Source organism: Cataglyphis hispanica, chromosome 12 (assembly GCF_021464435.1).
Source record: "Cataglyphis hispanica isolate Lineage 1 chromosome 12, ULB_Chis1_1.0, whole genome shotgun sequence".
In the NCBI taxonomy this organism is placed as follows: domain Eukaryota; kingdom Metazoa; phylum Arthropoda; class Insecta; order Hymenoptera; family Formicidae; genus Cataglyphis; species Cataglyphis hispanica.
The window spans coordinates 476621-491456 of NC_065965.1; the positions used below are offsets into that span (position 1 = coordinate 476621).

The 14836-nt window shown below is 32.8% G+C and overlaps 2 protein-coding genes across 3 annotated transcripts in view; one reads left to right on the plus strand and one right to left on the minus strand.

Moving 5' to 3' along the window:
• The window catches only part of LOC126853347 (ion transport peptide-like), a 53183-nt gene extending 40183 nt beyond the window's left edge, over positions 1 to 13000 (minus strand). For both annotated transcript variants that reach the window (XM_050598998.1, XM_050598995.1), the window contains exon 1: positions 12879 to 13000. In XM_050598998.1, the coding sequence (XP_050454955.1) occupies positions 12879 to 12881 (3 nt within the window). In that variant the 5' untranslated portion in view covers positions 12882 to 13000. The remainder of the gene's footprint in view (positions 1 to 12878) is intronic.
• The window catches only part of LOC126853332 (peroxisomal leader peptide-processing protease), a 78483-nt gene that overhangs the window by 45799 nt on the left and 17848 nt on the right, over positions 1 to 14836 (plus strand). The gene's annotated exons all lie outside the window — the stretch shown is intronic.

A 14836-nucleotide genomic window follows, 5' to 3' on the forward strand; every position in this document is an offset into this window, starting at 1 on the left:
GTTGAACAACATAAACACGAGAAATGTTTCGTTCTTACACGCTTTTATACCGATGAATGAGCAGTAGACATCGATGAACGACTGCTAGATCTGTCCTTTTTTTATTGCCATACCTAACATTAAGATAATATATAGAGTGTCCGGAATCTATCGCACCACTTGCTAATGGCAGAGTCTTGAGATCATTTGAAGATGATTTTTCCTCAGCGAAAATGTTGAGAGGATTCATTATTTTTTGCAATTTTCCAATTTTTCCCATCATGTATCTTTGTAACTAAGCCTTAAATTATAATTCTCTCTTGCTCTTTCTCTTTCTTTCCCTCTATTAAAGTAAACTTAGTAAACATTTCTAATCTTTTAACACTTCATAAAGTTTAGTTTGCAGAAAGCTCTTCTTTTTAAATTGCTTATAACAAGGAAATTATTTAATTATTATTAATGCCTCGATATTTTTGCCGAAGAAAAATTATCTTAAAATAAAATTATCTTAAAATAACCTCAAGAATCTGCCATTAGCAGGTAGGTCTGGGACAACCTAACCTATATAGTGTTATCAAATTTCTTTCATATTATTCATACTAAGAAATTAAAGTAATTATTTACTTTGTTTATTCGCGATTCCTTTATCCTTTCTTTTATTATTCAAATTTTAAATAATTCCAAATGGATTCATGATAGAATCCCAAAACGTAGTTGAGGAGTATTTCTCAAAGCTTTTCCTCTCAATCTCAATTATTTCATTATAGTAAAATTTAAACTAAATTTATTATAATGAAATAATTGAGATTGAGAGGAAAAGCTTTGAGAAATACTCCTCAACTACGTTTTGGGATTCTATCATGAATCTATTTGGAATTATTTAAAATTTCAATAAAACTTATCGAGCGAGAAACTTTACAGATTTTACACGTCATTACATATCAATGTTCTGTATAATGACTAATATTTCCGACAAAGGAAAATCCACTACAATATAAAAATTCGACCTTGCTGATTAGTTGCGCGATTTATGCATTTCGTATATTTTCTTTCATAAAAAATCTCATAAGAGGAGAGAAAAGCAACTGTCGTATATATATATATATATATTCATGGTCAGAGAATCTATCGAGGTGGTCCAACTTTCCGACTCGAGGGAACGAATGATGTAGTGACCGCTAAACATGGACAGGAAACTATCATATGGCAGTGATTCATGTGTATATTACAGACGATGATCTCGCAAGTCGGTAGACGCGCACGCGAGAGAAAGAGAGAGATGAATAGGCAGCGAGACTCAAGCACGGGATACAAGCAATTCATTCATCAATGATTTATCCAAAAGGGAATACTCGTGCGTTCAATTCAGCGCGCTTCTAGGAAACAGGAAGATATATCAGCCAGATGCCATCCCTCCAACGAACTCTTCTGGATTAAGCGTTTCCGCGAGAGGATCCGCGCATTCTCTGATAATATCCTCGCGATTTTTGGATCCTTATCGTCTCGTCTCAAGCGTTTGTCAAAAGATTATTCTGCGACACACGCAATGAATTTTTATAATATTCCTATAATATAATAGATGATTTAAAAAAGCACTAATTTATATTACGTGTCTACCCCTGGAGAAACGTGAAAATCTGGAATTCTCAGGAAATTTTTTTGTACCTAGAAAAATTAGGGAATTTTTGTAGAATTTTCTTAGGACTCGGGAAATTTCTTAAAAAATTCTCTGTTTAATAATTTTGCTCTTACAATCCCACTCTAAGCAGTAAGCAATAATCAAAAAATAAGCCAAATTGTGAATTATATGTTTAAAATATATTATAAATATATATCTATCTCTCTGTTTATATAATCAACGTCTTAATAAAATATTGAATATGCAATACATATTTTTTGTTTTAATTTTTAGTGATAAAAAATGCAAATGTTATGCAAGTTAAAAATTTTTATTTTAACAAGAGCTAGTTTTTTCCAGTACATTTGTAATCCAGTACTTAAAACTTAAATGGCTTTGTGTTTTTTCTTTGAATGAAAAGCTTTAAAAAACGCGTGCAATAAAAAAAAAATTATTTTAGGAAATTCTACCTAAAAATTCTTTAAAATATTCTCTTTATCTGAAGTTTTGAACAAAAGTATCTGGAAAATCAGGGAATCTTTTTACAAACTTTCAGTAGACACCCTGTATTAGTGATTAAGTGAGTTTGAATACAATCATCTCACAATAAAATCTCAAAATCGGAGATAGCGATAATAGCGAATGCCGTGATGATGATTGTTAAGAATCTCCGCAAGGCGATCTCATCTTCATTACATTTTTACCGATATTACAAAATCTCGCGAATGTACTTCCACCATCGTCGCGATCTCTTCTCTCAGGCTACGTTTTTGCTTGCACCGAGGAGAAGGTGGACCGATACGCTCGCTCTCGCCACCAGAGTGGACACTGTATATGTACAGTACATATGAGGACAGAGATGGCGAAGGTGGTGGCGGCAGCTGAAGGAGGAGAAGGAGAGCGAGAGAGAATTTCCTTTTGCAGCCTATGCGGCGGCGGGTAGGACGCTATAAATAACCCGAACAGCCTCCCTGAGAACGGAAAGTAGCTCGCCTTCGAGTTCCGTAACGAATTCCCGGGATTACTTTCTGGATCAGTGGCCGCTCTCGCGAGCGCGGTTCTCCGCCGTCGATTAATGAATCGACTGGAGATTCAAGCCTAAATCGCGCGACATATTCCATGAATCGAGAATCGTCGCGATAAGATCGAGCAGAATCCAAAAATTTATATCGCAAAAAAATTGTTAACAACGAGATACGTCGTACACATATATATTGAATGTGACATTCTGCTATTATATGTATAGACATAATGCCTATATTTTTTTACTAATTATAAGCTATAATTATGCCTATATTTATTTACTAATTTATTTACTAATTAAATATTTTACTAATTATAATTTAGGACATTCCTTTGATGGATAATGATAACTTTCGTTTATAACATATATTTGTATTCGTTATATTAAAATCTAAATAATTGAAATTAAGTAAAGTGATTAATTTAATCATATTCGACTATTTTTTATTATTATCAATTAAAATATTAATAGATACAATATTTTTTAAAATTATAATAAATAAATTAAAATATTTAAAATATTTAAAATATTTAAATAAATTAAAATATTAATAGACACAAAAAGAATAGATACAATATATTTTTTTAATTAAAGCGTTGAAGAAATTGATATAATATATATATATATATATATATATATATATATATATATATATATATAAATTTTGATTTAGGTTTTTTATTATTATAGACGCATACGAATGCATATCGCTGGAAAAAAAAATGAGTGAGTTGCTCATCCACGATCCTTGAATCTCGTGTTATTAATAGAAACAGTCGAAAGAGAGTTCCGAGGGCACGAGCTGGAAGAGACACATTAGACGAACACCTGCGCGTGGGAGCGTGCCTCGGAACTAATATATCTTTTTATCGTGATCAGCAGTACTCGGAAGGGAATTATCTGTCCAACGTAATTTGAAGACAGTGAGAGAGTTTGAGACGTGCGTACGTGCGCGTCCGTGCGAGCGAGAGCTCGCTCGCGTGGCAAGAGAATCGGCGAAAGGGAGTCGCGTCCGTCTCTCCGCGTTTGTCGCGATGTTGAAACCGAGTCGCAATCGTTACATCGATAACGCGTGCCCCGATTTACTTTGGAAGCGAATTTACGTAGAAAGTCGGAATGTATGCGGTTTTACTTATCACCGTGTATTTGAATGCAAGCACATTCTCGTGGCTATTATAAAAAAGCTGTCCGTTTGGAAATTATTTGGATTTTTTCTATTTTAGCGAAACGAGACTGTCGCTTTATTAAAGACATGTATTATTTGAAAATAATCTTTATTAACTAATTTTTTTATTGTTAATTTGGAAATTGCACATTGTTTTTGTACATATTTATATTATTTTTTAATTTTGAGAGTTAATAAGAGCCAGATGCAAGATGATAATGCGTCAGTTTTGAAGAAAATTAATTTTTCTTTGAAAGTGATTAATTTGGAGCATAAATTTTTCTTAATGTTCAAATGTAAATGAATCTCAATTCAAGATTTACTAAATTCTTCATGCTCCCTTAAGGATGTTTTGGTTATACACTAGTAGCAAAAAGCTTTCAAAACTTAAATAAAAAAAAAAACATATTTTTTACGTTTATACCGTTTGGTGAAAAAGAAATAAATAAATTTGTGTTGTAAAAATTAGTGTCAAAAAATAATATGTTTTTTAACATCTTCATAAAAAAATAGTTGTAATTAATATTTTTCCTAATTTATGACAAAGATTTTGATTGCGAATATCAACTGCGAAGTCAGCTGCAAGAAAAAAAAAGCGAGTATATAGTTTACAAGATTTTTTATTTTTACTATTATAAGTCAAGCATTTTACTATAAATATATATATATATATATATAAACTTGTAAACCCAGGTGGAATCTCATTTCGTATTAAAAACTATATGCGTGGAAGCAGTGTGTTCCGCTCTTCTGCGGGGGGCTCCAAAAAAACTAGACACATAGATTTGGATTGAACATCGCTTTGCGTGAAAAGTTGTAAATCCATTGCAACCTCACTTTGCATTAAAAAGCATATACGTGGATACAGTGTGTATTAACACGATAGCGTTAAAATTATTATTTTATCACATAACACCGAAAATAATGAGTTTATGTAAAAAATGTATATAACCTTTTTTATAGAATTTTTTAAAAGCTTCACTGTTTGTCTGAAACTTTTTTCTCCAAAATCAATATTTTCGGAGATAAACAGTCAAAATGTTTGAAACTTTGAGGGGACAAATGGGGTCTTGTCGGTAATAAATCCTTCAAGGTGCTTTATACTCAAGTCAAGGACAAGTTATGGTTAAAATTTCAGCGCAATCGAAGGTTTATGCTTTTCAGAACTGTAGTTGAATTTTGTTAATACATATTAAATTTTTTTTATTTTACTGGCAATGTTTTCTTCCTTGTCAAATTTGTCACGAGAGCCTTATTTTAACCTTATATTTATTTTCTATTAAATTCTTACTTGTGCTTTTTTCTCTAAGATAGATTGACTATTGCATTTCTTCTTTCAAAATCGCTCATTCGATAATTATTGGATTATTATTAAACGATGAGCGATATAATAGAATATGCAATTATGATGTCGACATGTTTTTGTATAGATAAGATCTTTATCGTCGAATGAAGTAACAGTCGGTTTTCTTCCAATTGAGATATGTCACTCACTCAACTTGGACGATATCGCGTTATGCGTGTATATGTTTGTGTATATGTATCGCGATATATTATACAATTGGATACATGCATGCACGTCGATCACTGAACGGATTGCGAATTATGTGCGACCAACATCGCTTAATCGACGAAGTTTTCGAACGATACACTTCCGAGACGATAAGCGCTACGATGTGTCGTTGTTTATTGCGGATTTGATAATCACATGACCGACAATATTTATAGTCGATCGTTCATGAGCATTTATCGTGCGTAAGCATTTAATTTAAGTATGTCAGCTTAATCATTAATCTAATTTTATTTAATCTTTAATTCTATTTCGATAAGAGAAATCTCTTCCAACACATTTATACTTATTATATTTGGTATTTAATTCAAAAAATATGTGAATCGTAATAAAGGATTTTATAGTTAAACTAGAATAAATATTAACTATACATATAAATAAATATTAACTATACATATAAATAAAAAGATGGCGACAAATAATATTCGACGATTTTATTAAGAGATCATCTTTATTTGCCCTGAAGAATTTGTTATAAAAGTTTGACACAGTGTGAATCAAAAAATGCATCAAAACATTGAAGAGCTATAATATACAAACAAGAAATCTCGGGCGTTTTCTTACTACTCAAATTACGGATGAAACTCGATCTTCTATTTGTCAAAGCCATTGTCAACGGCCAAGATCACGCCGGAATGACGTCGTAATGACAAGGGACCATGCGTTTCGTGGCTATAAACTGCGCGCGACAAAATCAAGACTAGGTTAGGTTCCTAGCATCGCGTGCGTGTTGACTCAACGATTATCGCGATTGGATAGAATATTGTAAAAATATCCGAATCATGAATATTCCACACGCAAAATATATACTCAGATTACAGATGCGTATATTCAATGCGAAATAAGCACAATCGAATATTTTTGATTTTTAAAGATTAATTTTAAACGATAAATATCAATATCTGTATTCAATAACGAATAAATTAGAGTGAGAAAATAAGGAAACAAAAAATGTCAGATGTTGCTAGAAAATAAAACAGATATCGTTTTATTTGTATGGAATTGTAAGGATTATTTGTATATCCATGTCGAATCATATCGTATCATATCGTTGAAAATATCTCATTACGATCAATCAAGTCTTTTATCATCGAAAGATCTACATGACGTAACTTTGTCCACGTTTAGAGTTTAGATTGACAGTAGTATACGAACAGTCCGTTCCGCCCGATCAGACATTTAATTCGCGAACGTTCCTACATTGAACTTCGCGACGAATCAAAACGACGCACGTAAAAGTCGCTTTCGCAAGTGAGCGAAATGCCATACTATAAACGCACAGATAACGTAATGGTCAACGGCCCGAGCGCGATTTTGTTCGGAGAGACAGCGCGTGACAGAAACTCGACCGCGTTCGCCGGCGCGCGCACGCCTTGCGAAAGAGATTGTCAAGTCGCGCTTTGACATTTTTCGCGCGCTGACGAAACAGCTCGCTCTAGCGCGTGCGCTCGAGATACATTCCTCTTCTGCGCAGCATCATTGGGCGATATGTCATATTTGCGTCGCATTCGGATCATCTCGTATCTTAGACTAATCGTAAGATGAAACCGAAGCGATGAACGCAGTTCGGACGGTCGAGCCCTCTCATCGTCATCATCGATGCAACGTCAATGCAACGCCGTCATTGCAACGGCGCAATGACGTCGCGTGACGAAGCTGAAGTCATTCGTATCGGCGATCGTAAAAGTCGTGAAGTCAAAGTCCGTTGTCTCTCGTGTTATCATCGTGCAGCACGATTCATTCAGAGCTTTGCTCGTTATGCAGCAAGCGTGTGTGGATATATGATGCTCCACAGAAGTGACACGTGCGTTTCTAGTTACATCGTGACGTAGTAGAAACGCGTATATCGTTTAAAAGGATAATGAAAAAAACACAAACTTTCGATAAAAGCTCGGGAAAAAATTGTTTTTTTACTCCTTTGAACATAAATACCCCATTAATTATTCATAGAAAGTCCGTTTTCAAAAATTTATAGCAAAAATCTAATTTTGACGTTTATTTGTTAACTTTTGACGCACGGCTTTGAATTCACTAAAATTAGATATTAGATTCTATGTCCTATGTTATTTTCACTTGCGGTCCACAAAATAATACCAGTTTAACTATGCTTGAGAGAGTTTTCTTCTAACTTTTATGAAACTTTAAAAGTAAAGAACATCGAAAAATACCATTGAATTATAAAAATCAAAATTAATTTGTTTTAAAATATTCGAATTTTACTGATCAAATAAATGCGAAGTAATAATCAACTCACAAGTAAATTTACCTTTATGTGACTCGCCGATTTTATTGAAACTTGGTTCACTTGTAAAGCTATCAAAATAATAAACACACATATTTTTTTTTATATCAGCAATGGTGCAAGTTTAAGGGTGGAAACTATCTCTTGTATTTATAAGCATGAGTATCGTTTACCTCTAAACTCACGGTATTAGGGGTTTTTTTTTAAGTTTTAGACATGAATAAGACATTTCACATATCGCTGAAAACAAATGTTAGAATATGGAATACAAAATGGCGGAGCCAATATGATGACCTGATAAATCAAAATAATCTTATCTCGTTCCTTGCCGAACCCAGGAATAATCAACGAGAAGAGGACGAGAATCAATTCCTATTTCAGTTTATTGATAATTATATTTATTATTTATTTATTATTTTTATTATTTTTTTATAAATTTGATAATCCCGTAGAATATTGTTTTAAAAATTCTGACGCTACTTGTGCATTATGTAATAATGTAGCCGTCAAAGTGTACAAACTCTTTATGTATAAAAGAATTTTTTTTACATATCATTTTTGCAAAGAATATAAGAAATAAAAAAAGACATAAGCGAGGCGCAAGAAGAGATAATTATAAAAAAATTAAAATAATAAAAAAAAAAAAGTAAAAAAATAATAAAAATAATAAATAAATAATAAATATAATTATAAATAAACAAAAACCGAAATAGGAATAAATTCTTGTCATCTTATCCTTAGTTATTCCTGGATTCGGCAAGGAACGAGATAAGATTATTTTGATTTATCAGGTCATCATATTGGTTCCGCCATTTTGTATTTCACATTCCAACATCGGATTTGCTTTCAGCGATATGTGAAATCTTTTATTCATGTCTAAAACTTAAAAAAAAAAGCTCTAATACCGTGAGTTTAGAGATAAACTCACTATATACTCACGCTTATAAATACAAGAGCTTCCACCCTTAAACTTGCACCATTGCCGATATAAAAAAATACGTGTCTATTATTTTTGATAGCTTTACAAGTGTACCAAGTTTCAAAATCGACGAGTCACACAAAGGTAAGCTTACTTGTCAGCCACATTCACTGAAATTGATCACCGACCCAATAAATAAAATTAATTCTCATACCATCTTTTATTCGAAGAAAACTTGGCACTATCACAAAATTACCAAAAAACAGTTTTGCACCAAAAAAATACGAATTTTTATTTAGTTTCTTATCTCATTTTTAAAAAACTCAGTTTTTTTTTTAAATTCTAATCGTAAATATATCAATATATTCAATTGTTGACATTTCAGGTTTCGCTGAAAGATTGTGATGTTTTGTAATCAATACGCATATAAATTGCATTCTTATATCCGTCGCACATACAGTCCTGCACTTGCATCTTATGTAATAAAAGATCATTCGAGAAGCAAGGAATATGAAGATGAAATGAATTTTAGCGCGAGAAGCCAGAGCACTTCATTTTTTTATTTTACCTACAAATTTTTTTATCAGATATCTTTGAACAAAGCCATTTTTTAATTTATTACATCGACTATTATCTTAGATGGGCATCCAAATTTTGTATCGGGTAGCAATTTGATTGTACGTCTCGTTTTTCTCAACTTTGATCAAAGAAATATTATTTTATAAATATTCTGCATATCGCAAAAAATCAGATATTACTTTTACATTAATTTTTTTTAATGACTCATTTTTTTAAATAATTCTTGATATGAAATATAAAATCGTTTTCTTTTATAAATGATGTATCTTTTCTAATTGCTGATTATGTGAGTAACATTATTCTGATGACATTCAAAAAAGAAATTGCATCGAATTAACAATGGTTTTTCTTTAGCATTAAAATAATACAAGGAAATCAAGAGAGAGAGAGAGAGAGAGAGAGAGAGAGAGAGTCTCGCGCGCGGACGCGATTCAAGCAGGCGACGTGCCTATAGTCTTTCGTCGGATTCCTCGTGATATTCTCGCGCGACCGTGCCAAGAAGCAATTGAGGCGAATTAAACGAACAATTAGGCGAGCCCGAGGCCTCGGGCAGACAGCTGGACGCACCGAGAGAGACTTGTCAACCGACGCATCGGCGCTCGCATAAATTTTTACGCGCGAAATAAATTTCACGCTTCCACGATCATATCTAATTTCCATGCAATAGAAACGAAGAATGTTCTTGATCAAAGATATCGAAACGAAATAATCGATAATAAAATACGATTTTTATGCGACAAACGCGAAGATGGGTGAATGTATGTTTTCTCTATTTTACTGGTTTTTTTTCCTTTAGCTTCGCTCGAAGATTTGATTAAGATATTGATGCGCTCGGTTTCGATCATTGTGAGTTTGAAAATGATTAAACGAGAAGAGAAAGAGGGATTTACCCTCGCTACGTACGCCCATGTCGCGCGACATGCTCACGCCGAGTCTAAAGACGAGATCCTCTCGTCCGTCGACGCGATCTCTTTTCGTTGGCTACGTCATCCGAGCGACAATGGAATCGCGCAATTTCATTTTCTCCTCACTGCTAGTTTGCGACGATTGTTACTTTGCGGTTCGCTTAAATCGCGGCCGAGCAATTGCGCCGCGCGCTTGCGTTTAAGCGATTCCCCGAAAGCTGCCGTAAATATACGCACTTTTCTTTAGGGTCGAGACACGCATGAAACGCAAGAATAAGATATGAGGAAACATATAAAAGGCTAATCTGTATAAATCATATATGATATAAATCATATAATCATAAATGTATATATACACATCTCAATAATTTTGATTAAGTTTCTTTCTCAAAGACACATATTTTTTACCTTTCAATAATATTACCTTGTTTGATTATATTTTGTTTTAAGTCTGTGTTATACGTTCCATTTTTATTTCTTTTACTGTCTTCTTTATATATTACCTTTTAGATTTTAATATGATATACATTATATTTGACAATCATAATAAGATCGATATTTCTCGCGATATTCAACACGATAACATTTATTCAAGAGATTTTGTATCTCTGACAAGAAGTCGAAAGTTCTGAAAAGCGAATGTCTTATCAGACACTACATGCAAATTGCAATGCAAATGAATGAAAATATTTCTACATTATGAATATGTCCCAATTTCCATATTCATTACATATCGTTCTTATTAAAAGAGACATTATTAAAAAAGATGTTACATGCGATTACGGTTGGCATAATAAAATTTTGAAAATTATAACTTATAGTTCCAAAACACCCGGACATTTTGCTTGCAATTCTGAACGTATATAAAAATGCGAATAGATTAGCAAGTTGGTTATAACAATAAATTAATAATTATTTTAGATCTCATTGGTAGTTAGAGTAAATTGAATAAATTAAACTCGTTTTTAATTTAAAAGAAGTCTTATGGGATGGTTAAATACTTCAATTTTATTAAAATGATTAAATATGAGGTAGTTAATTAAATCTAAAAAATAAAATATTTATGAATTTTCTTAAGGATGTTCTGGATGTACAATAGCAGCAAAAAATTATCAAAATTAAAAAGAAAACATATTTCTTACGTTTATACTGTTTGAAAAATTAAAAAAATAAATTCGGGTTATGAAAAAAATTAAAGTATCACAAAATAATATGGATTTTGATGTATTCGTAAAAGAAAATAGTTGAAATTAATATTTTTTCTAATTTATGGTAAAAACTTTTGATCGTGAATATCCTCTGAAATCAACTGCAAAAAGTAATGAAAAACGAGTAATTTGCAGAAAGAGAAAAAGAGACAGATAATATTTTTCTACAATTTTTAGTAAATAACTTTTAAACGAATTAGTGGATCTAAATCAAGTTTTGCACAAATATTTATTAGAATTTCCTTAATATATGAGAAAATTTTTATTTCATTGGTAATATTTTTTCTTTGTCAAATTTGTCAATAAGTGCTACAATAGGCGATTTTCCATAAGAATCAATAGTACTTTAACTTTAAATAACTTCCAAACCGTTAAGAGAATTGTGCTTAATTTTTGCACAAATATTCAGAAGAAATAGTAAAACAATCTATGAAAATTTAATGCTTTTGTTAATATTTCGATATATGTCACATACATCCTTAAAGCCTGGACATTCATAATTACCTCGGATACATTCGAAAAATCCCCCTAAACCCTCTAAACAAGAGGACGGAAGAAAAGAAGACATGTGGCAATACATGCGACGCGAAGTACAATTTAATCGTTCGAGGTACTCAAAATTTTTAGAAATATGTATATTCCAATTTTTTTTTCACTTTGCACCTTCTGACTGAGACTCTATGGAAGTATTCTTCGAATAACTGCACAACTTGCATAATTTTTTTCAATCAGAAAATACACCAATACAAATACGACGTAATGTAATGACGCAATAAAATGCGTCGAAGCATAAGAGTCACGCGAGTCAACGATTGCACTTCGGATTATTGTCGGTATCTCGTGATTCAGTTTCCATTGACATACGCGCGACCGGTTTCGTAAGATATGCCGCGATTGTAGGAAAGTGCGCCTCGATAAATACACAATCCATTAATAAAGCATTAACATACGAGCGAATACGAACGTAATATTTATAAGCCTTTTTATAACGAATATGACAAGTAGCTCACGTAGCGTTTCGCGCGTAATGTACCGCATAGTGTGACCTGAATTGTTTACATAGACACGACTGTCATATATTACTCTCTGTGAGAATAATTTATAGATGAAGAAAAAACTTTGCTTTTTGTCTGCTTATTATCTTTTATGAGTGGTAGAGAAATTGCTTTGATTGTGCAGGCACATAAAAGTGTTCCGGATTCATAATATTTAATAAATGGTGATGAGTGCCAGTAATATCACATGAGCTTGTTAAGTTAAAAGTAAACCAATTTTAAATTACTCGAAAATTTATTGCTGTTATCATAAAATGATTTTTGCTTATGTCATCTTGAAATGCATCAGTAAAATATTTAGTCACTAAAATGATTTTTTGTTTCTACTAAAATAAATGTAATCCTATTTTTCAAAAATTTTTCTCATTGAGAATTGACAAGTTTATATGTATGCCTAATAAAAATTTTATATTCTAAAATAATACAATTTCAATTAAATAATTTCGAAAAATTTAATTTGATTAAATATATTAAAAATATGTTTTAAGTATTTTTTATATTCCATAAAATTTATTAAATTTATTAAAAAGATTCAATGAATTGAATTCAGACATTTTCTGATCGACTATTCACTGTTTGCGTTTATTGTAAAATGTAGAAGTCACGGGACTTACCATGTTAGATTCTTCCGGCGAATGCTTGGTATCTCGATGATCTCACGCAAGAATTATTCCCTGATCACGTCTCTCGATCCGTGTCCAGCGTCCTTCTGATCCATGCGTCGCGGCGCATCGCGTCTAATATACACCTCTCTACGGGGTGTCCGCGGCGTTTGTGCCTCCTTCGCCCCCGCGTGTATCTCGTCAACGATCGCGTTATCGTCGCCCTCTTACAACACATGTGTCCATCCAACCCCCGCGCCGCCGTCACTACCACTATTGCTACTATCGCGCCGCGAGGATGCCCCAATTGTGCGTTCCGAACAGAAATAGAGTCTGCAATCTTCCGAGTAATGAGTAGCCACCAGTCTACACACTCTTTCTTACGTCGTCGTTAAGAGCAAGCCTTTCTTGATCTCTCCTCTTTCATCCCCCGCAGCATCCGTTTTTTTCCCATCTTTGGAAGACTCGTGTTTCTCGCATTCTTTTCCCGTCTTGTTTACTTAATTCACTCGCGCAATGATCCCTTAATGCCACGACGTCTGTGATGTAGTGGGTGTAAGCTTCTTATGTGCATAGAGGCAATTACGCGGTTATAAGCGGATGATCAGGGCAATTTTAGGGCACACGTGGAGACCAACTGATGCCACATGGCAAAATTGTACTCCACGTGCCAGCGCATCCTAGCGATGACGCGTGTCCGCGTCGACAATTTTCATGAATGGAGCTTACGAATGACAGGTATTAACAAAGGTTTTTTGCGACATTAACGGAGCCATGCTCATACGTGAGCAATGTAAACATGATGATATTATTTGCAATATGCAGAGGCTATAGGAGAGAAAGGGAGAGAGAGAGAGAAAGAGAGAGAGAGAGAGAGAGAGAGAGAGAGAGAGAGAATGTATATATATAGACGCAATATATATATATATATATATATATATATATATATATATATATAGAGAGAGAGAGAGAGAGAGAGAGAAAGAGATAGAAACCTATATACTTTGGTCAATCGTGTGTTTATTATGATCCTGCATGTTTTTTTTTAACATCTGATGATGTCTGCTCTGTAATCGAGATTCACCTTCATTAGTTGTAATATGAACACTAAATCCGTATATTCAACGTTGATTGAATGCCACGTGTCCCCTTCAAATCTGGCGAATCGAGTTTTTTATTCAATCTTTGACGCTTGTAGCGCTGTTATTATTATTATTTTTGCAATAATATATATTCGTAATGAATATCAGAAATCGAATATGAATGTCTGAAATAATTTTTTGGAGTAAAATTTAAGGTAAAATTGCATAAAAGATTATGTCTCATCGATTTTACCGCCACTTAAATATGTAGTAGGCGAGGTTCTTCTGAGTAATTTTTTGCAAAAAAAAGTCGGGAACGGGGCATTGGTTGAAGCTATAACAAATGAAAGTTTCGCAATGTTAATGCTTTTTTTATATATTATAAAATAATATTAGGCACAGTGAAGTTTGTATACATTGTATTTTCTGTATTAAAGAAGTAATAAAAGTTTTTATTTATGTTTACGGGCTAGGTATATGATCTTAGATATTTTATTATTAATCGGTTTCACCTATTTTTCGCAGCTTATTATTTTTTCTCATTTCTTCAGATTCTGGTGAATAAATATATCTAAAAGTGAAAAATATTATTTATTGAATGCGTAGGCGATGAGGAGCTCTGTCCCTTCTCCTGCACCTCCACTCTGAAAAAATTCTAACCTAACTAAAGTCTATTTTTAGTTTTAAAAATAAAGTTAGGTTAGGGTTGGTTAGGATATTTATTAGAAATTTTTTTGAGATGAGGATGCAGGGAGGAGGGTGGAGGAAGCGAGGGAGGGGCTTTATCACCCATGTCGCCATACATAAATGTCGTAAACAATCTTTTTCAATCAAAAAATAAAAGATTATACACAAACTTTAATATCAAACTTCAATTTATTTTATTTT